The sequence below is a fragment of the Caloenas nicobarica genome, chromosome 4 (assembly GCF_036013445.1).
Source record: "Caloenas nicobarica isolate bCalNic1 chromosome 4, bCalNic1.hap1, whole genome shotgun sequence".
Classification (NCBI taxonomy): Eukaryota; Metazoa; Chordata; class Aves; order Columbiformes; family Columbidae; genus Caloenas; species Caloenas nicobarica.
Genome location: NC_088248.1, coordinates 19473836 through 19500265, shown reverse-complemented (window position 1 = coordinate 19500265; position 26430 = coordinate 19473836). Strand labels below are relative to the sequence as shown.

Here is a 26430-nt window from a genome sequence, read left to right as displayed (position 1 = left end):
ATCACGGTTGCGCTGAAGTGCCGAAAGAACAGCAGTCTTCAAGGTGTCAGCCACATACATCTGCTTGTTAAGAGGACTACATGTGAAAGGATATTAGAAGGAAATACTGTAATGTATCTACACTACTGAAAATACTATGATCTCACCATAAAGAATAATTTATAATGTGTATAGAAAAACAAACAAACAACAAACCAAACAAGAACCAAAAAACCCAGATGGAGCCCATGCGTCTGATAATATTGTTGACATAGGAACGAGGCAAAAGCTGTATTTCCCTGGCAGTTTGCAAAGATGTCCCTTCTTCTAATGTATTTTTAAGTTTCCTACTGTACTCAGAGTTCCTAGTTGTATTTATTCCGGTGGTGTCAGTTTTTCTTTTGCCCTTTCTTAAACTCCAGCAGCAGCCCGTGCCTCCAGACACGACTCACAGCTCCGCGCTCAGATCCCTTCGCTTCCCAGGTGCCAGCCTAGCTGCAGCACAAGGCTTTTCCTCCACCATACGTTGTTCACGTAGCATGCACGCAATGTTGTACCTGTCAACAAGCTACAACAGGTCTGCCCGGCGTTCCCGTCTTCCTCCTGCTCTGTGGCTTTGAGGGAAAGACAGAATAAAACCATTAGAAGAGACACTGGTAACCAGAGAAGTGAGGAAGACTTGTTCTCCCCCCATGATTCATGCTAACCTAACCAGCTGGCGTCAGCTTTTGAAACACAGCCACGCATTACTGCTGGAAAACAGACAAAAATAAAAAAAGAAAGATACACAGCGGATTTACCCAGTTTTAAAGTGATTTGAGGTCAGCTAGTTGAGGGAAAAGGTGAAGCAAAACCAGGCTGTGTGAAAAATATTTTGTTGTAACTGTATGCTTGGCAGGAACTGAGTTACTGAAGATGATTCTTTCATAATTATCCTAGCAAGTGAACCTGCAAAAGGGAGTTTTTAAGAAATACTTTCACAGGTGATTGTCTTATTTTTCGTTTAAAAAACCCCATGTTAATTGGTTCAATTATGGGAAGCATAAGAATCAAGGGCTAAAATCCCAGTTTATCTTCTGTAGGTTATACAATGTGAATAATCTACAAAATGGGAAAAAAAAAAATTACATTCTGATTGAGGTCTTTGGCCGAGAAGGGTTGAACCAAATGATCCCTGAGGTCCCTTCCAAGCTGGTGTTCTATGAATCTATGAAAAAGGGCATTTGTTTGCCTGAGAGTAACAGGAGCTAAAAATCATATTTTCTCTGTCCCCGTTTGCTTTCTGTATTTGAGTTTGGAGCGTCAGGGAATTCAGGAATGAGGTGGTAGGGTAGGGGTTGGCTCCTCTGCCTTTGAACTGTTGCAAGGAGGGGATTTCAAACAGGCTAAGGTGGCTCACTGGGCAGCCCATGCTGCTGCTCTGCTTAACACGCAGCACTGTAAAGGAGTCTCAACCCAGTTTTGCCAAACAATTAAAAAATGTATTTGAAGGGAGTAACCATCCTTCATCGGCAGGGTCCTGAAAAATTAAATAGAAGGTAAAGGACGTGTGGTGGAAAGATGCTCACCAGGAGACAAAATAGGAATTTAAAAGCACAAATAAGTTTACTCTGCAATAAAAGCAAAGGTTGTTTTCCCAGCTCAAATGAGTAAAAAATATTTTCCAGTTATATTTCATTAAGACATTTATTGATGTTGCAAGTGAAGTGAGATGCAGAATTATGAACAGCGGGTGACTCCTATGAGAAAAAAAAATGCTCGAAACACATGAAGTGAACAGCCAGAAGCTAACATTTTCCTAAAACTTTATAAAAATACTTATAGATGAAAAAGACAGCTGCAAGAAGAATTAGCAGATCATTAATAAAGCAGTTTAATATATTACGAGGAGTGCCTGGTTTTAAGTTTTGTATTTTGGTGGTAAAATCATACAAAGTCTATCCAGTGAAACAGCTGTTCCTGCTCTCAAGGACTGGTACGACATCTCTCTGGAGCTCTTAGAAGAATGAAGCGATGGCTCTTGGTTTTGAGAAGTTCAAGAGAAAATGCCAAACACTGCAAGGTCCTGGAAAAGCCCTCGCAGCCCCACGGTGTGCACTTACCACGGAAGGGCCATTCCTACTGTGTGAACCACCAAACAGCCCCATCTTTGCTGCCCTTTTATTTTTCCGTAAATAAAAGGCATTTACACATCCCTTGCGTTAGCTGCAGGGAGGTTTTGTCTTTCTGCTACTGTGTGTGAGACCTTCCAAACAGTTTCCAGAAGCGCAATGACAAGGTGGGGAGATCCTTCATACCTGATGGAATGGAGAGGTACCGGTGAAAAAGTCAGTCCTGACAGATTTCTGCAAATAAAATGACATATGAACTACCAGGCTACTTTGGCTCCTCATAAACCTTCTGTGCTTGAAGTCCTTTTGTAGACTATCCTGAGGTGCTCTTCCCAGGAAAGGAAGGGTGAAATTTGGAAGAAGTTCAAGGCAGGCAGCTACCCAGTGCGAACACCCCTCCCCTCTCACAAAAGAAAAAGGAAATTTCTGAGGGGAAGGGATGCTATTTTCTAGTAGGGTACTATCTGTGCAAAGCAACCCTTACTGCAACAAGCTTCCCTCTCACATCTGAAGGGGTGAATTTTAGGATATTGCTGCAATCACTTCAGTATCTCACCCTGCCCCCCCCCGCCCAGGTATTTTAACAAAGTACAGAACCTGCAAATTGCCCGAGCCCTTTGTGCTCGCTGTAGACAGCGTTAATCAGAACTGATATTCACTACACACGGTACTTACGAACAATTTTTTCCAGGTAATCTTAACTGCCGAGGTCACAAACACGCTGTAGGTGCTGTGCCAGCTGCTAGCTTATTCTTTTGCTCCCGTTTGTCAGTGTTACCGTATTATTTTGTCTGCTGAGCGATTAGAACCACAAGTCACCCAGGGAGGCTGGGTCAGGGGAGCTTTGTGGGCTTGTGGGTGGGGAATGGAAGGCTACAGAGATTTTTTTTCCCTCCTCAAACCAGATTTGAGGAAAAGAGCACATGCAATCTTCATTCAGCTTGCCTCTCAAACCCCATTTTTATTCAATCCATCAGTAAGAGCATTTTCCAAATCCCCAAATCAGGTCTTCGTAGCCTGAAAGAGCAAAAGACCTTTTTATTATATGTATGTACAATTAGCTTGCAGGGTAGAACGGAGAACTCCCTGCCAACGTGGTTCTTTCCCGGCCCGACTCCGAAGGGAGCGCAGCTTTTCCCTACTGATCTTTCTCCCTTTTGCCAGACCCCCACCCCAATTTACAGCCCATCGCTGTGGAAAGAGGTGATCAGGAATTAAGGGAACTAGTCAAGGGATGGTTTATTACAAAGCTGTTAGGCATCTGAGGAGGGCGCTGAACCCTACAAGGAAACACTAGTACTCATTTACAAACAGAACTCAGCATTTTTATTCATTGATTGACTTCCTGCCAGTTTTGATATTTGCTACCACCAGAGAAGAGCGTAAAAACACAGTACAACATTGTTAACCAGTTAGGAAGGCTGGAAGGGAAAGCAAATCCCAGTACAATTGCAAGTAACTTGGTGGAGTTAATAATTAAGATTTTTGAACGGATCCGCAATGAAGCAATAAATATGCCGCTGCACTGAACCAACAACAAGACTTTCACTAAGTTGTGGTTTATTGCATTACAGTTTAAAACTAAACATTACCCAGCATCATATAGTTCTTCACCAACCAGGTAAGTGACACTTTTTTGTGTTATATGCTAAATGGCTAAAATTATGCAGTAACTGAACTAGACTAGGACTAGTAGAGGTAGATATTGAATGGGCAGTGCCAGGCAGAAATAAAATGTCGTAAAAGTACTTTTTGCCTTTTGTTATGAACAGTTAGCAGATGTAACATTTTCAATTAAAACAACAAACACCTTAGGAAAGCTATTCTAAGATGCTTTGGATTTTCTAGTAATATTTCTCTTGCAATATTCTTACAAACCCTTATGATATGGTCCCTTGTAAACTGGACAGTCTTTGCCCTCCAAGTTCTCTGCCCTGATTTACTTAAGACCAACATACAAAGCTAGAATCTTTGTGAACATACTACTATTTGCTTGTACCAATCAAAGTAATACAGATTTACAGCTTCCTTGGCACGGGAAGACTGTATTTATAGTATTTACAGCTTCAGTAATCTTTCTAGTAATAAAAAAGCTATTTTATACTTTATCTAAAATGGAATTTCTATTATGCCACCTTATAACTCACTTCAGCCTCCTTTTGCCAAGCTGCTTTATCAATTGCTCCCTGCCATTCTCACTGCTGGCTGTATGCTCTTGGGAAGAGTCTCTGCCCAAGACAAGCATTAAAACTGGTGTTTGTAGACTGCAGCTTGAATTTCCAGGAAATATAATCACGACGATGCGACCGTGAGTTTTGTCAAAGCGTACACCCTTTGCTCCTTACGACATCCAAGAACAGTTTTACTTGAACACTCCTGGAAACAAGAGCAATCATTTTCCTCCATCTGGAACAGCTTTCATTAATGAACTTGCAGACTGCTCCGTTCCTTACTGATATTACTAATCATACTACATTTGCATTGTTTTCCTCTGCAGAATCCCAGAGCAGTATGTTACAAGACAAGCATAACTCTTACTTCCACTTAGTATGAGCTGGTTTACATTATCGCTTAGGTAAAAACCACGTTTTTAGAGCAAACTTTCTTAGGGGGAAAGATGGGGAAACATTTCGAAGCTAGCTAGCTACCCAGCACAGAACACTTAGAAAAACATTTAAAGCAATCATGAAAAAAGGAAAAATAAAATGATTTTAATTCAGGTACATTGAGCTGGATTAGTCTGTGAAGTGGTTTTGTTACGTTAGTGGCACACGTTCGAAGCGCAGCTGCAGCGTACGGGATGCTAGCGCTGCAGGGACGATGGCACTGCTGCCCGTGCCCTCAAAGGCATCGTGTTGGACTAAGAGCTTGAGTTTTTCATATGTGGACTTGCTCACGTGATACTGAGATGGTATCTGCACCTCTGGTTTCTCAGGCCTGATCTCCCCCTACTCTCAATCAGTCTTTTCTTTCTATAGACAACTCTATCTAGCTGAAAAATAAGGTGTTACACCAACTTCCAGGGTCTACAGTACAGTCGGAGCACCTCCAGACCTGGAAAAGCAAACCAAAGCAAACGCTAAAGGAAGCTGTAACTGGCTAATTAAACACACCTCACCCGGCCCTAGAGACCTCTCCAGGAAACTTGGAATGTTTTCCCTACGCTAGGAGAAAACACTCGGCGACAAACTCCATTCTGTGTTCTGGCTGACACACCACACATCAGGGCACGATTCCTCTCCTATGAACATAGAAGCATTAAGACCTCTACTGAAAAAAACCCAACACAATAACTGCAGAAGAATATAGAAGTTTTTAAGGCATTTAAGATGCAAAGAAAGAGTTACTGAATAGATTATTTTGAGACTATTTTACCTGTTTGTTCACACGTGTGAATGCTCTGGTTTCCAAATGGAAAAGGCAAGTACCTCACCTATCGCCTTGGGGCAACCAACCACGTTCGGTTACTTGCAATTTAAGTCCACTTCTGACTCTGGCTTTGCTTTATGCAATGTGCATTTGCACCATCTACACTATCCAGGGAAAAACTGTTGTTTGAACATTTCTTCCCAGGAAAGATCCATGGCATATGTCATCACCAGTGGCTCCACCGATGGTGAAAACATGTTTCTCCCGTGAAAAAAATGAGGAAGAATTGAACCAAATCATGTCAGCAGTAAGCTGATGTTCTGGGTCACTCAGCCCATGACTGCAATCCCTCCTCACCTGCCTTGGCAGCCGAACACCAGCCATTACAATTTTGGGTCTCGGCATGCAAAGGAGTTTCCCCTGCAGCACGGCACTCTGCGCTACCGCTTCAGCAGACCCATTGCATTGGACTGCAACTTCACTTCCAGCTCTTAGAAACTCTTCCTCAGATGTCAGCATTGCATCTAACAGAAGAGCCGCCAAGATGAGAGAATAACAATCCCTTTGCTGATTTAAGAACCTCCTTCTTCAGGTAAAGTCTTGACTTAAATTTCGTTTCGTGGGACTGAAGTCTTCTGAAAGGGGCTGAGGAACCACTTTAATCCGAAAGCAACATCTCTGAAGCACTGTGGATGCCTTTCAGCAGAGTTACAATGAAGTGTCTTTGGGGAAATCACAATAGATGTGTAGACAGAGGCTTCTGGAAGGCCCACAGAAATATTCTTTCCCACTTGCATAATGGAGGATAACAAGTAACTTCTTGCTTTTTGTTCATCTATTTCAACACAAGAACAGACAGTGAAAAAGTAAAGGAAATAATCCCATTTGTAGGAAGCACCCAAAAACCAGAATTTGGGGAAAAAAAAAAATTGCTTGATGCAATTCACAATCTGTTAAAAAGAGTGAGCACTCATCTGCCTTCAGCTAAGCATCAGAAGCCAAGAAAACGGCAGCAATACTCAGGGGCAAGGCCAAAAGCTCATAGCTCGTGTAGGCAAAGTTGAAACATCTTCAGTGGTTGCAGAAGACATGCAGTCCAAGTATCTCAGGCTGCAGAAAAGACTGAGATCTAGACATTAATACCAGAGTCAATTAAAGGCTCTATAGGTATTCCAGTCCCTAAAAGCCCAGCAGATTAAATATACAAATATAGCAACACAACTTACATTTCCGACATGAACTACACTGCAAACATACACAAGGATAGCCTAACCATGAAAAATAAAGTGGTGCTGAATATATGAGAAACAAAAACCTGTTCATCTGACAGTTAGAAAACTACAAACCCTGATAATTCTTCCTGGATTTCCTAACTGTATGTGTCAATCACTGAATTCCATGATGTGGAAGAGGAAGGCTGTGTATCCACACGACAGATACTCTGTAACTGAACTCCTGCAGCAAAGAAGGCACTCACTTTATAAGCTGTAGTTTATTTTCTGCTCTGTTTTATATGATGAGCCTATAAAAAAACCCACATTTGTGCACTTATCTATATTATTAACACAGTAGACTGGTAGACTGAAGCTCGACTTGGAAAATAAAATCCAACATAACATTGGTGGAACTGAAAAGCCAAGTAGTAAAGCATTCTGTGTTATAGGACTTCCCAGACATTCAGTATTTACATACAAAGCATTTGCACTTTATACTCAACAACCACCCATCAGCAGTGACATTATTAGCGCAACTGGACAGCACAGTAAGCCAACCCTGAGCTGTACTCTAATGAACCCATTCATTTTCAAAGTACAACAGAGATTGGTTTAAATATTCACACAATTGTTTTTCAAAACGTTTTATTGCATTATATTTGGTACCTTATGTTTGACAAAGGAAATTACATCTGTAACTGCAGGAATAAGAAGCTGGTCTGTTATTGAAAAAAAATCTTGGGCCCCTTAAAAGTTACAAAGTCTTGGGCTTGCCTGAAACAACTGAGCAAGAAATATATTCTTAGAAATGTAGGGCTTCAAGTATTACAAACCTGTGACACTGTGGAAAAGTTCCAGAGGTATCTAAACTGCAGCACTTTTTTTTTTTTTCTGCATAACGTGAACAAGGCCTGCTGAGGTTTTAAACTATTAGTCTCTTGATCAGTCAAAATGGTAGTCAGGAGTTCTCTTTGCAACTTCAAGTCATAGTATGTTCTCATTTTGTTTTCACTCTACGTGAAAAATGCATGCTATCTTTCTAATTAGTTGGTGCCACATCACAGTGCATAATTTTATTTGGTTCTTGCATTACAGTTTTAAAAAGTTTGGCCAACCTATGCAGATAGGTTTATCTCAAGAACAGCAATGTTGATTCTCCCCACCCCACCCCCCAGGTTTAATTCAAAGAGAGCGCGAGTTTTAACTGGTTCCTTCCATTAAAAACTGTGGTGCAAGAACACCAAACTGATCGTGTACAGTGAATTTCAGAGACACAACAAGCTTATTGAACACACTATGTTTCTTAATTCTGCTTGATATCCGTATGTCCCAGCATCCGCAACATAACGCGTACGCTGCGGGTTTCTCTGCATATTCTGATTCACATTGCATACTTCCTATGGACAGAGTCATCCCTGCATCAAAATCAGTCAGATGCTAAAGCCCCATCAACTCTTTGTGCTCAGTGAAAGAATCCAGTGCTAAAACAGCATTTTTGCTGTCTGAGATAACAGTAATCTCACAAGACAAATTTAAAGTAATATTTCTGCCACACACCTGCTCTGAGGGCTATACGCCTCCAGATTTCATATAAATTAGTTTAAAAACATGGGTAGGTAGGTAAGGAGAAAGGTTTTTTCTTCTTCAATTTTAGCAGCTTTTAATTTTTAAGAAACCGAACAACCTATATTCAGTAATATGTTAGATATTTTATATATATATTTTGTCAGCAGGATAAAAAAAAAATGTAAAACTATTTGAAGGCAACATTTTTTTTTCCTTCCGTTCTCTGCACGTTAGAACAATTCAGCAGGTGCGTGACAAAAATATTATACACCAGATACGGTCCAATGTCATTTTTTTCCAATAAAGTTGTTCATATTTCATTGGCCAGTTCTTCAGGTTCTGCAGAACTATCTCCATTAACTGTGATCTTCATATCATCTTCATATCCAGGGGGCATGAAAGCCAAAGCATAAGGGAAAAGCTTATGACAATTTGCTCTGTACGTTTCAGATGCTTCTTTACAGTCTCCAAGGCTACCGTCACATAAAGCTTCTAATACCTCCATACAAGTCTAATTAAAGAGAAAAATAAAGAGGTGTTATGGTTTCTTAAACACTGATCTGAGCACTCACAAACCAGAAATATGACACTACAAAGAAAACAAGCTCCAAGTATTGTTTCCAAGTTTCTATCAATATCAAATGGCTTTTTTCTTACTAGACAGAGTATGAAATACCAGCATAGTCTAATTTGAAATGATGCAGTTTAAAGAGAGTTAAAAATCAGTTAGAAATTTTGACTGAAGGTGAAAATACTTATTTGCCACTCGTTTCTTATTTTCCTAAAAAAAAATAAATGATTCTTACTAGTTGGCAACCAAGAATCAGGCTTACTTGCAACTAAATATGTTTTTTGGGTTTGTGGTTCATCCTCCCTTGTCCCCCCAGCCTTGAGATACACTGAATATTTCAGCAGCACATAACATGCATTTGAACGTTAGTGTTCACAAATAAAAACAATGAATCCAGAATATATACTATAATTTCTTACTAATGTTTTTTGTGAACATGCTTTCAGATAGAATTGGAAGAACTGTGGAATGTAATTAAAATGTAAAAATAGCATCAGCTGAATAACCATAATTAGATGTGATAACATTTCTGGTAGGAAAAAAAAAATCATTTTTACATTTAAGGATGTGAGACTTACTGGTGTTTCTGTAAGTAGAGAATTGAACCAAATTACTCAGATATTATCATATCCTTCAGGTACAACCACAGTTTCATATCAGGGTGGGTTTTTTTTGCGATTTAGAAGAGAAAAAGGAGATTTCCTGGTTTTTTGTTTTTCAACTTGCACTCCAAACATGAGGAATCGACCTACTAAGCTTCACTAAAGCCCAGCAGCATTTAACATCCTTCCACGTTGGGTATGCCAGTATTAGCATCGTAAGCTAGCCTTTTTCCACTCTTCTGACATTTACTTTGGCTTTTATTTATTCTGTGTCTTGAGATTAACTGCCCTGTCCTCCTGCTATGGCGTTATGAAGTTCTCTTCAACAATCCCTTTCCCCCACATTAGCTCTTTATGACACTGGCATCCACAGAAGGTCAAATATATGTAGATTTATGCCTGCAATGTGCCCTGAGGCAGCTGGTCTTTACTAAAAATGTAATGATAAATTTGATCTCTTTGCACATGAGAATGCCTTTCAACAAATGCCTAGACTCCTTCAGATTCTCGTTTTCCAGGGCACTTTCAATTTCCCACCTAAAAGTTCAGCAGAACTCCAGCTCTTACTTTATATTGGCACCGAGAATGCTTAAATTGAACTTTTTCAGTTCTATCACAATGCTGCACATGTGACTTTTATACACGGCTGAGTCAGCAAACGCTTCTTGCAGTCCTACCAAGACCTCTCTAAAACAACTACGTATTTTTGGTTAAATCTTCATCCTTCCCCAGTCCAGCCCCCAGAATCCCACTCTCAAGCAAAAAAATGCAGCTACAATGTAAAATGAATGCTGTTGAAGGCAATTTAATTTTTGTTTTCTAAATTTATTGATAGTCTATCTTAAGCTCTTTGAGACTGTTCAAAACAGTTTATAAAAACTGCTAAATATATAAAAGACATGACATTGTGTCCCATAAGCAGATCTGCTAGAGAAAGGATCTGAGTATTTAACATCCTAAGCGAGTTTATAAATCATGGCAAATTGTCTTTTGTTGTCCCTTTTTCCCCTCTGTTTTGTCCAAAAATTCTATTGTGAACTTAAAATCCTTTCCAATTAAAGTTCTATTGAACCCAGTATATTTCCAAAGGGGTGTTTTTTGGAAAATACCGATCTTTGCCCCCAAAAGAATAATTTTACTAGAAGGTTCACTAATTTTACTTGCAATAGATCCAAAGAAGCCTTGAGTGCCCAGACAAAGAGAAGAAATAAAGTGCCAGGGGAACTAAGAGAAACAAAATGTCCTGAAGCTTGCATAGTCTGCCAAGGAATCTCTCTAATACTTAATTAAACATGCTGGACACTCTTACAGCAATGCCAAAGGAAACTGTTTGACTGGGATACAGAAATAGTTTAGAAAAGACTAAAGAAAAAAGAAAGGATGCTTTATTCCTGCTCTGCTTTGCCAGGTAAGGTTCTGCCAGTGTGCAGTCACAGAAGAAATACCCATGTTTATTAATTAGTTATTTATTTAAGTACATACTAAGGCCAAAAGGTGCATTTGCACCTTTTATTAAAATTAAGATAAGTCACACAGCTTGCAGGGGGATTAATATGGAAAGCTTTGAGATAACCTGAGCCACTCTTAAGTCAATCTTTTTCTTGTGAACAGTCACTTGTGCAACAGCTAAAGCTCGGGCAGACCACAACCTTTTCTTATTGGGGAGCTTTAGCATCTTCTGCCATGAGAACTCCCTTCTGTTTAATAAGCTTTCCCATTCCCTGCAGCAATAACACCATTTCTGCTGCTATTTTCATATTATGACAAAACTAAACTAAATGTGCGCAAAGGACATCAAACATTTCCGTTCAGATGAACCTGATACTCCTTTCTCTCACATGACAACCCAACCTCACTACCATAAGGTACAGCAATCATTTCAGCTTCCTTTTAACTCCATAATTTTCATAAAGCTTCCATAGATATAGCAGAAGTTGTTGGTTACAATTTATAAATGTGCGTTACCTGAAGATTTCTGTTAATGAGGGATTCATCCAGGGTCATTGCCAGCTCCACTGCTCTTTTCTGACTGGAAGGATCTAAATAGTACATCATTTTGGCAGCTACAGGAAAAAAAATGAGCTTCATCACCCAGTGGATGACTAAAAACATCCTCTATACAAACATCAAACAGAGATAATATGACTAAGAGGGGACGCCGAACTCTACAGTAGTAGTTCAAAATGAAACTGCTTAGAACGTTAAAACTTGACATCTGAGCAAGTAGAAGGGCAGCTTTAAGTCTAATATTCAACGCCAGACAATGTGCTGCGACAACCAGGCGCTGTCGACGCTGCAGGGCAGGAGCATTTTGCAGTGCACGGTGGGATCCCAGGTAGCGAAGGTAACAAATCAGACCTGCTGACACACCACGGGTCCCTCCGGCACCACCGCTCGCATCTCCACACAGAAGAGATGTGAATACAGGGCTCTTTGTTGTCACACGCTGTCAGGGCACAGCTCCGAGTCCCACGGCACAAACGTAGTTGAAGGGACTGGATGCCAGAAAAGATGCAGAGAGCAAACGCTGCTTTTTGTGGCCAGGTCTGAGCCGCAGCAGGAACGCCGCTCCCCGGGGTGGTTTACATCCCGTTGCCCACGCGGTGCTGCGACACCCACTGCAACACGCGGTCACTAGTGACAGACAGGCTTTTGTGACAGGTAACCAGCACCATCTCAGCTCCTCTTGTTAGGTGTACCAATGGCTCTGGGTGTTACGTGGCTTGCTGAGCACACAGCCCGTTTCTCTTGGCAGCCAGCCTCTTCAAATACACGTTAACAACAAAACTTTGCAACTCAGAAATACTACTTCATGTACTACACAGCTCATATGAACTATTTCACAGATGCATTAAATACAGTTAGTCTTATGATACATTCATAGAATAGAATCATGGAATAGTTTGGGTTGGAAGGGACCCTTAAAGGTCATCTAGTCCAACACTCCAGCAATGAGCAGGGACATCTGCAACTAGATCAGGTTGCTCAGCACCCCATCCAGCCTGGCCTTGAAGCACACAGCATGCATTAGAAACAACAGCAGGGTAGAGAGGTCCAAAGAGTGGTATTTTAGCAGCATACAGAAAAAAAATAAAGAAAATCACAGATAACCTGGTGGTCATGTTGTCACACCACCACAAACTGAGAGAAGAAAAGCATTCTTGATAGGAAATTTTTTTTTTTTTTAAACATCACTGATGCTGATACTGAGATGCCCCTGCTAGATAAGCACAAAAAATACAGAAGCATGGAAGAAAAAGCATAATGGCAAAATACCTGATAACCTATGTGGTAGAGAGTCATAGTTCTTTTTAAGGAAAGCTTCATTGAAGTTCTTTGGATTAGTTGCTCCAAAAAGCCAATTCATTTCTTGGTTTAACACTGTTCTAACCGCATCAGGCAAATCCTTACTTTCAGATACTATTGAATTGGAAAAAAAAGAAGTTAACAGAAGTGAGTGCAGGTAATCACAGTAAAATCTATTTTATGCATTTATTTTAATGTTTGTCATATTTGCATTATTAATATAATAGAAAATACCCAAAACCTCAAAGGAAGATGCATGAAATTCAAAAAGGTAAATAACTGGATGTGGTTGGAAAAAGCTTAACTGTGGCAGTTTTCTGATGCGTAGAAAAAGCCAAAGCCTCTATTTCAACACACTCTCCCCCTTACTGATTAACATATATTAGGCTCAAAGATTCAGGTCACAGAAGTCTGTTCTTAAACATATCTAGTCTGTAGCCACCAGCAGGAAGGGTGACCTTTAGGGCAAGGAAAAGGAGAGAATCCTTCCAACCTTCTGAGAAAAAGGACATCACTCTAAGCCTTCTCCTCACACACTGACACAGGCTGCAAGTAGAAAAGCCAGATTCCTCACTCTGCAGTTTTCATTTCTTCACTCTTTCGAAGGTTCGACATACGACTCAAAGTCTTAAAAAAAACCTCCTTACTAGTACTTGTTGGAACAACTACAAAATCCAGCTGCAGTCATAATAAACATATTTAATTTTAGCATGAATTGGTTGTTAAAAAGCTTTCTAATACATGTAATAAATATTTTAAATTAATTATACTAACAGTCTGTAAAGTAGCAATCGGTGACTGTATGCAGGTTAGGCATCATCTGGAAGCATGATGTCGTATCAAACAGATACCTACCACTGCTGAAGAGATGAATCATACACTCATGAAGCCAAGGATGACTAGAATCAATAGCAAAGGCTCTCTTCACAGACTGAAGCATCAGAAGGAACTTCTCTGGAAAAGAAAGCATTGGCAAATGGTCAAAAACCTGTGGCTGGAACTCACTGCATTATGTTGCAGGAATATTTAGTATTTGAAATTAAAATGATCAGAAGAAATGAAAGCTGAGTGTTCTGCTACAGTCATTTTTTCTAACGTGCATTCATTTAAACAGCAAATTAAACCTGTTAAACTAGTAAATACATTTGAACATAATAAATTCTTAAAGTATAACATTTAACTGATACAAGAATTCAAAAGTCACATGTTTTGAGAGACTAGCTCTCATTAGCAACTGCACACCACTTCTTTACAACGTGCAGTTCTACCAACTATAGACACAAACAAATAACTAGGACAAATGCAAGCTGGGAGAATTAACTGCAGCCTCACTGCTTATAGATTTAACCACAGCAAAGAAAGTGGATAGTCACCAAATGTTCAAACTCTGGTTCTTCACATACTGCTCACGGCTGGGGTGTTGGTCCAAGGACAAGTTGTGTCTCAACATGGACTCCTCATATCTCATCAATAATTTTTGCTTAAATTCTAATATACATCTTTCTGAACCACAAATTACTTCATTTTATTGGTTTTCTCGCTCACCTTTTCGAAAATAAATCTCGAAGGCAAAAAGATGTGTCTCTATTTTGTTCTTCACTAAATTCTTCAGGGGTGTTAAAAATTTAATGGCTTCTTCCAAAGGTGCTTCAACCTACAGATTCAAGGAAGTAACACGCAACTAAGTCACAGAGCTTAAACCTAACAACTCTACACGAGAATTTACTATTTCTGCGTCACGGAGTTACTCTCATAAGACAATGCATAAGATGCTTAGAACCTCTTATGTGACAAATTTTGGATCTTTCATTCAGTGTCTAAACACAGATGGCCAAGCCTAAAAAAACTGCTTTGTGATGGTTACAAATCACATCTTCCTAGAGAGATGGATATCTTTGCCTTCTATCACAAGTCAACAGCAAACACAACTGCGGCTGAACCCACACTGTATGGGCAGCACAGCTCTTCACACCAATTTACACACCCAGGCCCAAGATGTTGGTCAACAACAACTTTATGCCGATGAGAGTCTGTTCACATGAGCTTCAGATGGGTTCCTGAGAGCTGCTGGGTCATGGCAACACTCCCAGACAAGATACTGACAGCAAGCCTGAAGTAACTAGATACTGATCGCGGTGGCTGAGTCTTAGCTGCATAATCCAGCCAACGGACTGGCTTTAACAAATTCATTCTGTACCAGGGTTCTTTATAGACAGATCTCTTGCATCTGGAGGCTAGGGATAACTCAAACAAGAAGTGTATGTTGTCCTTCATACTAATGGTTTTATGAACATAAGCTACTAAGAATCAGACACAAAACCTAACTGTCTGTCAATAACAATTTAGTAATTTTGAAGCAATACACTTCATTGCAAATAACCAAGTTGAAGGCAACAATGGACACCTTAGGAAGTTCCTGCTAACCACATACTACAACAGTTTCAATTAAAAAATGCATTATTTATACATGCTGTTGTGAGTTCGCATACATCAGTGATAACTGTGTACTTAAACTATTTGGAACCTATAATAAAACAGATTTCAAAGCTGAGCCTTTAATGCCAAAGCTACATATCTACCAAAGAAGTCTAGGGGCAACTGTTTGGGGAAAAGTGTTTGCAAGTGACCAGCTATTTCAGAAATGTCCTCCTGGCAGTGAGCGCCAACTGAATTTGGAAGTGTCTATATCATGATTCTGACATTAAATCTGAAATATAATTAGGGAAGATTTGCCAAAGGAATGCATTATACAGCTGTAACTGTTTGCTATAATCTTGGGGACTGCCTGGATTTTCCTGGGATATCCCATCACGTCCTTCTACTCCAGCACTCAATTTCAACGTATGCCATTGAGACCATTTAAATCTTAACCGGCACTGCAATTTAGAGTGCTGCTTCTTCCAAGGGGTGAGCTAAACAATGGGAATACCAGCAATATTCTTAAATGACTACTCAAGTTTTTAAAGTCTCTTGTTTCCTGGCTACAAAATGAAGTTCAGTCTCAGCTTTCAAACATATCCCCTCAAGAGCCAGTATTATTCATTACGTATGTAATGTGAAAATACCGAATACCATATCTATCAGTACTTGGATACTATACTACTACAAATTAATTTTTCCAGTCCATATCTTTTTCATTTTATTTCCCCACATTTTAAAAATGTTTTCCTGCTCCTTACAGGTACAACTTTTAGCACAACAATAGTCTGCTGGGTCACGTCCCATTTACATATCTTGACAGTTCTTAATTCAGATGTCAAAATCCATCTCAGCCCAGTCTACTTCTATTTCCAAACAGGTTCTTTATCTTTCCTGTCCCCCCTCATTCAAAACAAATGCAAACAAATGCTGTTAAAGCGTTCAGTGCTTCAATGCCTCCTCTTTCACAGGTTGTCCATGCTTAATAAATAAAAAAATACTATGGGACATAAAGAGTGAATGATAATCACCTTACATACAGAATAGAAAGACTTCCATCCGATCAACTAGAAATAGGGCACAATCAACAAGTTAGTGCAATACACACATGAAGATAATTCCACCTGTAGCAAATGTCTATGACTTCAACCACTGCCTTTGAGAATTAGGCACAAAAGCTGTGATTTCACCACATTACTGACAGCATATCCAACAAACTATTCCTAGAAAATAATTCTTTTTTTATAATGCCACCTGTGAAGAGAAGCCATATAAAAAATAAACAAGTTATGTGAGTGGCTTTCAAGTCATATGTGTTCTCGCTATAACTTTTGTAGAAATTTCTATGAGTTTATTATTACATTTGTAAGCACCTTTGCCAGTTTCTCAGGGATAAGTTCTTCTTTCGGTCCTCCTATTTCTTCATCATCGTCATCTTTCTTCTTTTTCTGATTCCTCTGTTGCTTCTCTTTCTCAGCATTCTTCTTCTCCTCCTCCAGCTGTGCTTTCTTTTGCGCTCTTCTCTGCTTATTTCGTAGCTTCTTTAGCTCCTTGTCAGACATATTTGCTGCACACACACAAAGGGCAAAACCAGACAGTGTTGGTGTCTAATTTTAACAGTCTCAATCAGCTGCCAGATACCATAATCTTTTTTTAAACCATACCTACTAATAATGCTGCCATCACATTTGTAAAAACCTAATTTACTATAGACAGATTATTTTACAGTCTACACTGCTGCTTCATAATGCAAAAAATTTATCTGTAAAATCAGGGCAATAGTAATTAGAACAAAAGTATAACGTGCTGAAGGCAGGACAAAGTAATTGCTGTGTGACTTCACAAATCCAGTGCCAGGAGTAAAAGTGCACACCAATACACATTGATTTCTTCCTTCAGTATTACACAAGTTATGTTTAATGTAGTAATCAAGTGGTCTTACAAAAATAAAGTGAAATAGTCGCACTTGGGCATAGACAATTCTGGGTTTGCTTTTAACGCCCAACAGACATCTTGCATTTGATTCATATTCAGATTCTCTCCTCCCTCCAATTAAAGCATGGAAAATTCATTTAAAACACATCGGAAAGTGCCTACAAGAAATTCTTTTACAATTCTACTTGTCTTAATTCGAACCTCAAGCCACACAAATGAACTGAGATGAGAAACCTTAAAATTTGACAAACTCCTCTTGAAGGATTCAACAGCCTCTATTCACACCATTTGAGTTGCCCCAAGCCACAATCACTTAAGTTGTTCTCCAATCACAAATGAAAAAAACAAAAGGAACAAAAAAGAAATTTACGGATTTCAATATTTTTATAGCAGAAGCAAGAGATGACAAAATTTATGTTGCTACCTAGTCAAATTTTTGCATACTGATAAAACACTTAGAAAGAGCTACCTCCGAGCACACCTGCTTCAATCTGTTTTTTCATAAACCAACCACCACGAGAATTCTGTGTTTTCCCAGCAATTTCATAAAACAAATATATTGTTACTTAAGAATTACAATGGCACTAAAAAAAAAATCATTGTTTTTTAACAAACAAACTAACTTTCAGTAACACATCTACTTCTACATGCAGGCCAAGTTACAATTTACCTACTTGTGACAAAATCCTTACTTCTTGGCTCCTACAGTTGACATAAGGATGCTGGATATTCATAAAATATTGACTAATTAGCGAAACTGCATATTCAATAAACTCTGAAGGTTGAATACCTGTATCAGCCTCATGTTCTTTATTTTCATCTGTTAAGGGATTATCGTGAAGTTTCAAATATATCTCTATGGCAATTCGTGCTGCTTTGAAGTAGAACGGGTGCTGTCGAAGGATATCTTCTAGTTTTAACAAGTCCACGTAAGACCTAAGGGTAATCTTCCTCATACAGTAAGTGTGAAAGTCAAACTGGTCATCCGTGATTTCTACAAAATGCTAACACAACATAACATTATTTAGTAAGTATTAGTAATCAGATACTAAACTTAACTTTTCAAATACACTTTCCCCAAAGGAATAACTTAGTAAAAGCCTGCTGTTTGACAAACACACCGTAACTGTTAGAAATCTGAGTTAACGAAATGCTCCAAAAATAAAAGTCATAGGGAAAAGGTGGCATCTTAGGTCAGAACCAAAACTGACCCATTCCACAATCTCTTAATAGTAACTACCTTCTGACAATTTGCAGTTTAAGGGACAAAGGTTCTGCATTTGTTGTATTTAAACAGCACTTAAAGAATTTTTTTCTTCTATGAACTCCCCTAGTCTTTTCAGTCAAAAGTAAAATTTTGACTTCCACTAAATACTGTGGCAATGAATTCCACACCTGAATCACATGTGGTGTTAGAAAGTTTTTTCCTTTTGTTCAGGATCTGCTTCCTCCTTGTCACCTGATGTCCCCTTGTTTTCGTTTGAGAAGCAGTGAAAAGTCATTCCCCTCTTCAACTTCTCCACCTGCTTATGATCTCATACAAATTCATCTTAAACTCAGCTGTTGCTTGTCAAAACTGAGGATAAAACAGTAAGCATGACAAACTAATTGAACTCCCAACGTGGGAGTGACTCGAAGGCATGTATTTTACTAGAAGATTTTTCAAGGACGTGTGATAGTTAGATGTAAACAGTACCTCAGATTTACCTAATGGAAGAAAAGTACTACTTCTCCAGTCACTTAATTCCCAACACTGTCCCTTCCATCGCTGCGCTACACCAACACGGTAGTTTTCACAGCACTGTTTATAATAGTTCCAGGACTTCCTTCCTGAGCAGCAATAATTCTCATTAAGACCTTTTATTTATGCACAGGCAAAGAATTCTTCTCCCTCCACCACCTAAACTGTTGAACATTACTTTTAATGCACCATTTTATAATTTACTATTCAGACAGCCTTCTCTGCAAGTTCCTGTAGCTGGGTTTTAATCACTTTACACCACCAACAAGTGTTGTCCTCATGCTATTCACTCAGTTTCTGTGATCCTTTATTGATATATCAAGCAATGGAGACCCTAGAGATATGCCTTAGTAGTTTCCATGGTAAAACTCCTTTTATTGTAAAAGCTGGTTACTTGTTCCTGCCCTGTTTTACTGGCCATGAACGAGATATTAATTCCATAACATCAACTTCCTCTCTTTTTCTGAGACAGTTTAGATCCGTTACAATGTGAAGGATGACATCAAAAGTGTTTCTGAAATCCAGAACACATTTGATCAACTAGATTGCCTTAAGCATAACTGGCACCTCTAAAAGATTTAAGAGGCACTGTCTCTTCTTACAGAAGCTTTGCTGATGGTTTCTGCATATAATATATTTCTCTTATTTCTGATCTTATACCTTCAATCAATTCATCCAATAAATAGCGACTTAATTCCTTAGAAATGTTTTTTAGGGTGGCCTAAGTCAGCTCTTCATTTGCTGACCTCTTCTGGTACCCAAGACAATTTACAAGACTAGCAGTAATATGGTCCCGGAAAATCATTTTGTTGATTTGTTTTAATGTGAGACTATTCCATGGACTAGTCTACTCTACAGAAAAGCATCAGTGTTGAAATCTCCTTTAGCCTCTCTATTTGCAAAAAGGCAGAGCTTCCTACTAAGTCCTCCTCTTTGAGTGCTTCATTTACACCCTTAGATGTCTGCTCTTTTTTCTAGGTCCTGTCAAAAAAACACTCCACTTTTTTTTCACAAGTTGCGCATAATTTTTTTTTGTTGCCCCTTACTATGGATCTGCATTTAATGTGCAAGTAACCGTCCTTTTTGGATACAATTTCTACCTTAAAAAGCTTTACATTTCTAATTTTTAAACTGTAGCTTTTTTTTTTTTTAAGGAGAGGATATTTATTATTTATTTATTTGATTTTTACATTTATTCTCTTCCTCTAAAATACAGTGGCAACATCTTTACTTTAAGGCTAGGCTTGTGAGCTCAGCCACATTCTTTCATATTGTTGGTTTGTACCCAATACCTATTTTTATTTACCCTGACAAAAAAAACCCTATTTCTGTGAGTTTTCTGTTCTTTCCTGTATCTTCAAATGACTTTATGTGTCTTTATAATACACAGTTTACAATGGCATTGTTAGGAGGAAATATAATTTCATCAACTCATCAGTAGCCAACATAAAATGAAGTCTCTCCTGAAGCTACATGACGTAAACTCTTACTGCTCAGAAAGGAAACATATTTGCACAGTAAGCTTAAGCTAGTGGTTTTCAACCCAGGGAGTTTAACTAGATACGTACTCTCTCAATTTCATGGCATTTCTTAAGTGCTTCTCCAAATTTGTTCATTGTTTTGTAAGCTTGCGCACATTCTGTCTGAAACCACATGCACTGCATTTCATTCAAGTTCTCTACCGCCGAGGTTCCTTCCTAAAAGCAAAAACAGCATTATAAAAAAGCCCTGCCTCATTTGTTATTTGTCATTCATCTTGCCCTAATTAAAAGCACAAATAAAAAAAATGCTAGATTTCAAAACTAGAGTCCTAAAAGTCATAAATGCCACAGTTAAGATGAAACTGCCTTGTTCATTAAACAACTCTCCAAAGTTTTATGTGTGTGTGGAAATGTATTCCTCTAAGTTCCAGGTTTTGGAAAAGTCAGAAATACACAATGATTAGCCAGGTAGCGACCATTTAACTGTGACAGTTCCTCACCTTTAGGATAGGAGAGACATTAACTTGGTGTTTTTAACACTGCGTGCCAGTGTAACACATTGCAGCAGGAAGAAAAATGGCAGAAAAGTTCTAGTACGTGGCATGACACTGACACCTGCAGGATTTTTTTTTTTTTTTAAATAAAACTGCTATCTCTGTTTACCAAGGACCTGCTGATTGAGCTAAGTGTACAAGTAACTGAGTAGTAATAGGTTATTTCTCATGCAATCAGTACTAGAGCAGTGGCAAAGCAAAAGGAATATATTGGTAGCTTTGACACCTCCTGATTCAGAAAAGGAGATTAAAGTTGTCTTTCAAATCTGGTATCTCGCACAGATCTGTAGAACTTATCATATGACTTTCAAGCTTGATGTCAAAGTCAGCTACTTGGGGTAGATGCAGTCATTCTGAATTTATTCTGATCCAGCAAAAATAAGGCTATTCAAGAATCAGCCAAGAGTCAAAGCTGGGACCACGACAGATAATGTTCAAATGGAAGGGAAATGAGAATGCCTCAAATAAGAAAGGCAGTCTTCGAACCAGTCTGATTAAGGCAGCTAGAAAGTAGAAAACTTGTGAGTTCCATTTTCACCATGCTTCATTTAGATCCTTTTAAATTACTGCTTTTTAATTAAACTGGTATTTGAGCACTAGACATAAAATCAAAAGCAGACGAAAAAGATTACAGAGTGCAACATCAGCAAGTTATATTTTTTAAGTTCAATTTTCAGCAACTGGTATGCTTGCTTTTTGACATCTTCTTAAAGTTGCTTAAGGCACTGAGAGGGTCAATCAACCTAGATTCACAGCAGTTTTGCATCAAAAACTCCACATAAAGCTACTGAGCATATATCCAAGAGGAATTCCCCTCCCTCCAGGTTTGCCTGCACAAAGCCTCCATTTCACAAAATCCTTCGGCTTTCCCCTTATAAATACCTCCCTGGTTCAACCCACCCTACTCCAGGTTTCTCCTGCTCTTCAAGAGAGAAGAGAGAAATGTGACAACAAACAAAAAAGGCTTTACTTCTGCAAGTAGGTCCCAACAGCTTGTTGCCTGCCTCCCAATGACAACTCATAAATGATACTGCCAGTATTCTAAAACTATAATCTGCCAAATATTCTGGAAAGACTATATTGAGCTGTATTGACTTTCACTTATGAAATAATAAAAGCAACAGAAGTCAATTAAAAAAGTAACTAACGTGAAACCAAAATTATCAGAATAGGTTACTGCAGGGACAAAAACTGATGCATGGAATTAAGAAATCTGCATAATGCAAGCTTCTTCTCACAGCTAACTGGTCATGGGTAAGCAGCCACAAAAAAACCAAACCAACAAAACCAAAACAACAATCCACACACAACCCCCCCCATACAATAGGCAGCTCTTCCCTTCATCACTGTTAAAACATGGCCTTAGGGATGAAAGTTTGTTCACAGAAGGAAGACATCTCAGAAAGCCTCTCATCTAGTAGCCAAGAGAAGTCTGAAATTGCCAACTTACTATCATTAGAAAAAAAAAATAAAAGACATGGGCGACTTTATTGGATCTTTCAAGGATCCTACAGAATCAACATTAAAGCCAAAGACTTCTCAGAAAAATATTTTTTTCGAAGTAGTTATCTCTAAAATGGCCATGCTGTATCTTTCCTGCCTGACAAAAACGATCAAATTCGAGCTTTACAGTTTTCACTTAATGCTATGGAATCATGCTTATCCAAGATTAATTCAAACCCTAATACCGACTACCATTAGTGAAGCAAGCAATCGCAGTTGCTCTGAAACAGAACTTGAAGATTATAGTAAATGTGAGTGAAAAGTTAACACAAAAAGTTATTCCACACAGGATTCGGCCCATGGTATTCAAAGGAGTTATAGTTAAATGCAACAAACCCTTGTAAACTTAGAACACATTTCTTCTGCTTCTTTAATGGAGTTTGCTTTCAACATATATTTTGCACATTTGGAGTTGATAAATCTGTCTGCTGTGTCCAAAGCCTGAGCCTCATCCATCCACCTTGCAGCTTCTTTAATATTTCCAGCATGCTTAAAGAGACAGAAATTAAAGTTAGCTTCAGTAATTATGAAATATGCATGTTTTATCCACTCACTGTTTAATATACTTAGATAATTTGAAGACATTTTTTAATAAATAGCTTTCTTCAGGAAAGCAATACATCTGTAAAGAAAAAAAGAGCAGAAAAATTACTTTACCTCATTATGGTCTTCTGGTACTAAATGTTTTTTTTCCTGAAAATGCTTAAAGGACACTTTGGATAATCCCATTCTCATACAATATCATAGTGTAGTTGAGAAATTATTTTTAAGTAGTTAAAAAAAAAAGGAGGAGGGATAAGAACAGGTGGAAGACATTTAAAACATCAACTAAATTTATTAGCTTGATTTTTAATACAAAACCATAATTGTAAACTGGGAATTCACATTTTGCAGTATACTTGTGTACTGGGTTTGAGTAGCAAGGTTTTGGTAGCATGGGGACTATTGGAGGGGCTTCTGTGAGAAGCTGCCCCCATGTCCGACAGACCAAGTGCCAGCCAGCTCCAAGAGTGACCCACCGCTGGCCAAGGCTGAGCCCACCAGCAATGCTGTCAGCACCTCTGGGATAACGTATTTCAGAACAGGAAAAACCGCTGCACGACAGCAGCCAAAGAGAAGAGTGAGAACATGTGAGAGAAACAGCCCTGCAGACCCCAAGGCCAGTGAAGAAGGCAGGCGGTGCTCCAGGCACTGGGGCAGGTTCCCCTGCAGCCCGTGGTGTAGACCACGGCAAGGCAGGTTGCACAATACAAGATTAACACTTCAATGTTCAATGTTCACATCAAACACACTACAGGAAAGTATAAGCGTATCTAGAAGTCTTCCCTCATAACAAACAAATAATCTCTGGTCACTAAGAATAAGACAAACTTACCTTATAGATTTTTGCTTTCACAAGGAAGAGCTCTATCAAAGTGGGAGTACTTTCTATAGCAGCATTTATATATTCTAAAGCCAGGGATGGCTGTCCAATTTTATCATAATGTTGAGCCAAATAATACTGGACCCAGAGCAAAGTGGTTGGGGGTTCTTCTTTACCATCATCTGGAAAGAAACAAATGGAGGGAGGGTTTGTTTTCCTTTGGTTTAAAAAACAACATGCCAGCAGTGGAGTTCTATAAATATAGCCACAGAAGTTAATTCTGCCGCTGTGTCAGGCTGTCACAGCAGACCTGGGAGTGCTTCCAAACACCTGGGTCCAGGTAAGTGCATTAATTGTTCTCTTCTCATATTGTGGTTATTAAGGGAAAGGAAAAGTGAGTCACTGCGTCAGGAGGGAGTTCAACTTTATTCCAACTAGTCCCTTAACCTAGGCAGCCAGATGTGCAAGACTGCAGTGCATGATGTAGAGTTCTTATTTAAAACTGGTTTAGATGAAGGGTATAGCAAGGAGTCCTGCTAAACACAAGTGTTGCACACTAACAATGTAAAGGATTTCAGTACATTCAGCATTTATGCATTTTCAAACCACAGACTTGAATATTTTTAAACAAAACAGGGTGTCTGTTCCAAACCCTAGCTTTAAGAAGCTTTTCTGCCTCTACCTTTGACAAATTTATCACCACTGTTCACCTAAGCATATCCTTGACAATATTCCTATACACAAGTCAGTTCTGAAAGTTAGAGAACTCTCCTTGAAATCCACAATACTACTGAAGTCTTAAAAGTTATGTTCATTACTCAATTTTTACCATGAAGCGCAGCACATTGCAGGGGGGAAAAAAGGAGAACTAGGGATCTAGTCCCCAAAAAAAGGTTCTGGTTCTTCAGTTTATGATATAACTTAACCATGCAATCATATGCATTTGTTAATTTTAAGGCAACATAAAATTGTTCATTTGAATGAAATTTAATATCAAAGCAAATATTGAATTGAACTGAATTAACAGTAAATCATTTTCTTAAACCAGAAAAGCATAAATGTGTTTGAAAGGCTTGGACACATTTAAGCAGGTGCTGAGCAGCTATATCGTAGCCTATAGCATTATATTCAAGGGAAAAAATGTAACAGGCAACTTAGGTGAGAGTTTCATAAAAAAGTATTGCATTAACGTTTCAGCAAAGCAGTAAAGTAACTGGTTATAACTTCAATAAAAATGTCTTTAATAATTAGGATAATTCTGTAAAGTTTTAATGTGTATTGTCATTCATGCTGTCTTAATTATTACACCATTATAATCCATCTACCAAGATTTCAAGACTATGCTCTGTTAATACACAATGCAGAAATGTTTTTTCTTGGTGATCTTCTGTTACGAAGCCATCGGACAAATGATTAAAAAAAATCATCACACAGTTACCAAGGAAGGAACTATGAAGGCTGGATTCAGTACATGTAGAACAATGCCTCACAACAAGACAGTTATCAGTCAAAACCAGGAAAATGTGGTTGGTTTTTTTTGTTTGTTGGTTTGGTTGTTTTGGTTTTGGTTTTTTTAACTCTCAAACAAAACCCCAAAGACCACAAAACCCAGCTCCCATCAAAAGCTCCATAACCCCCTTCCTCTGAAGACCGTGCTATCAGTATCCTTTTTTGTTTGACATTTCTCTAATTAAAGATTTAACATAGCTTTCAAATTCCAATTTCCCGGACAATGATAAACTCAACTCTTGAAAACAGAATACTTGAACTCAAAATTGCAAAAAGATGATTAAATGTATGGATCCAGCAAAACTTTTAGAACAAGTGTCTAGATTCTGAGTACAGATTTTATATATGACAGCTTAAATCTATCCTAAGGATGGGTACGGTTCAGTTCTGTGTGAAGGAAAAAAAAAAGTGTGTGTGGGGGGGAAACCCCCATCATCTCAATTTCTTAGGTCCCCACTGATTCTCTGCTTCTGAATGGTCACATAATTCTTACACCAGGCACTATTTCCATGAAGTATGACAGTCTTAACACTCACCATTTGGGTTAAATAACCTGCAGCTTCTTAGAGAGGTTTCATAACCTATCACGAGCTCTTCTATGATTGCCACCTACACATGCAAGACAAGAAAAAAAAAAAATCTGTGGGCAGGATGGTATTTTATTTCAACTTCAACTATTTGGTGTTACCCAAACTAGTTATTTTCTGTGAGAGAATTCTGCAATATCCTGAATTACAATACATGCGGGAATGCACTCAATCTCAACTCTCTCTTCAACAAATTAAGACCAAGTGTCTCCCAGTTAACACTTAAGCAGCTTACAACTAAGTAAATCCTAGTTTGCTACATTTACCAACTTGGCACAAAGGTGTGTATGCTTGTACTTCCGTTTTTTTTCTAGATATACTAGACCATAATACACAACCGTGTTGATGGAGCAAGCACTGGAGAAAGTTTCCTTCATCTCTTCAGTGCATCACAGCCATGAGGTAAATCATGTAAAAAGTGGGGGGTAAAACCTACCTTCTCCTTGTCTTTATATAACGACCTCAAGGTATTGAAGACTGGTGGGCAACCTTTGCTGAAATTCATCCTTAGAAACTTGTCCAGACATTCCTTAAACTTTTCACCTTGAGAGGAAAAAGACCTGTTGATTTTGTTTTACCACACATTACTTGTCAAATGCAGACTGTTTATGCTGTTAAAAC

General features: G+C 38.7%; 1 protein-coding gene across 1 annotated transcript in view; it reads right to left on the bottom strand.

Moving 5' to 3' along the window:
• Window positions 1-3443: 3443 nt before the first annotated feature.
• The window catches only part of NAA15 (N-alpha-acetyltransferase 15, NatA auxiliary subunit), a 44749-nt gene continuing 21762 nt past the window's right edge, over window positions 3444-26430 (bottom strand). The window contains exons 9-20 of the mRNA XM_065633341.1: window positions 26246-26352; window positions 25759-25831; window positions 23726-23895; window positions 22687-22839; window positions 20381-20509; window positions 17862-18075; window positions 16510-16703; window positions 14264-14372; window positions 13574-13672; window positions 12689-12832; window positions 11378-11475; window positions 3444-8750 (exon numbers count right to left, since the gene is read on the bottom strand). Coding sequence (XP_065489413.1) covers window positions 8550-8750; window positions 11378-11475; window positions 12689-12832; window positions 13574-13672; window positions 14264-14372; window positions 16510-16703; window positions 17862-18075; window positions 20381-20509; window positions 22687-22839; window positions 23726-23895; window positions 25759-25831; window positions 26246-26352 — 1691 coding nt within the window. The 3' untranslated portion in view covers window positions 3444-8549. The remainder of the gene's footprint in view (window positions 8751-11377; window positions 11476-12688; window positions 12833-13573; window positions 13673-14263; window positions 14373-16509; window positions 16704-17861; window positions 18076-20380; window positions 20510-22686; window positions 22840-23725; window positions 23896-25758; window positions 25832-26245; window positions 26353-26430) is intronic.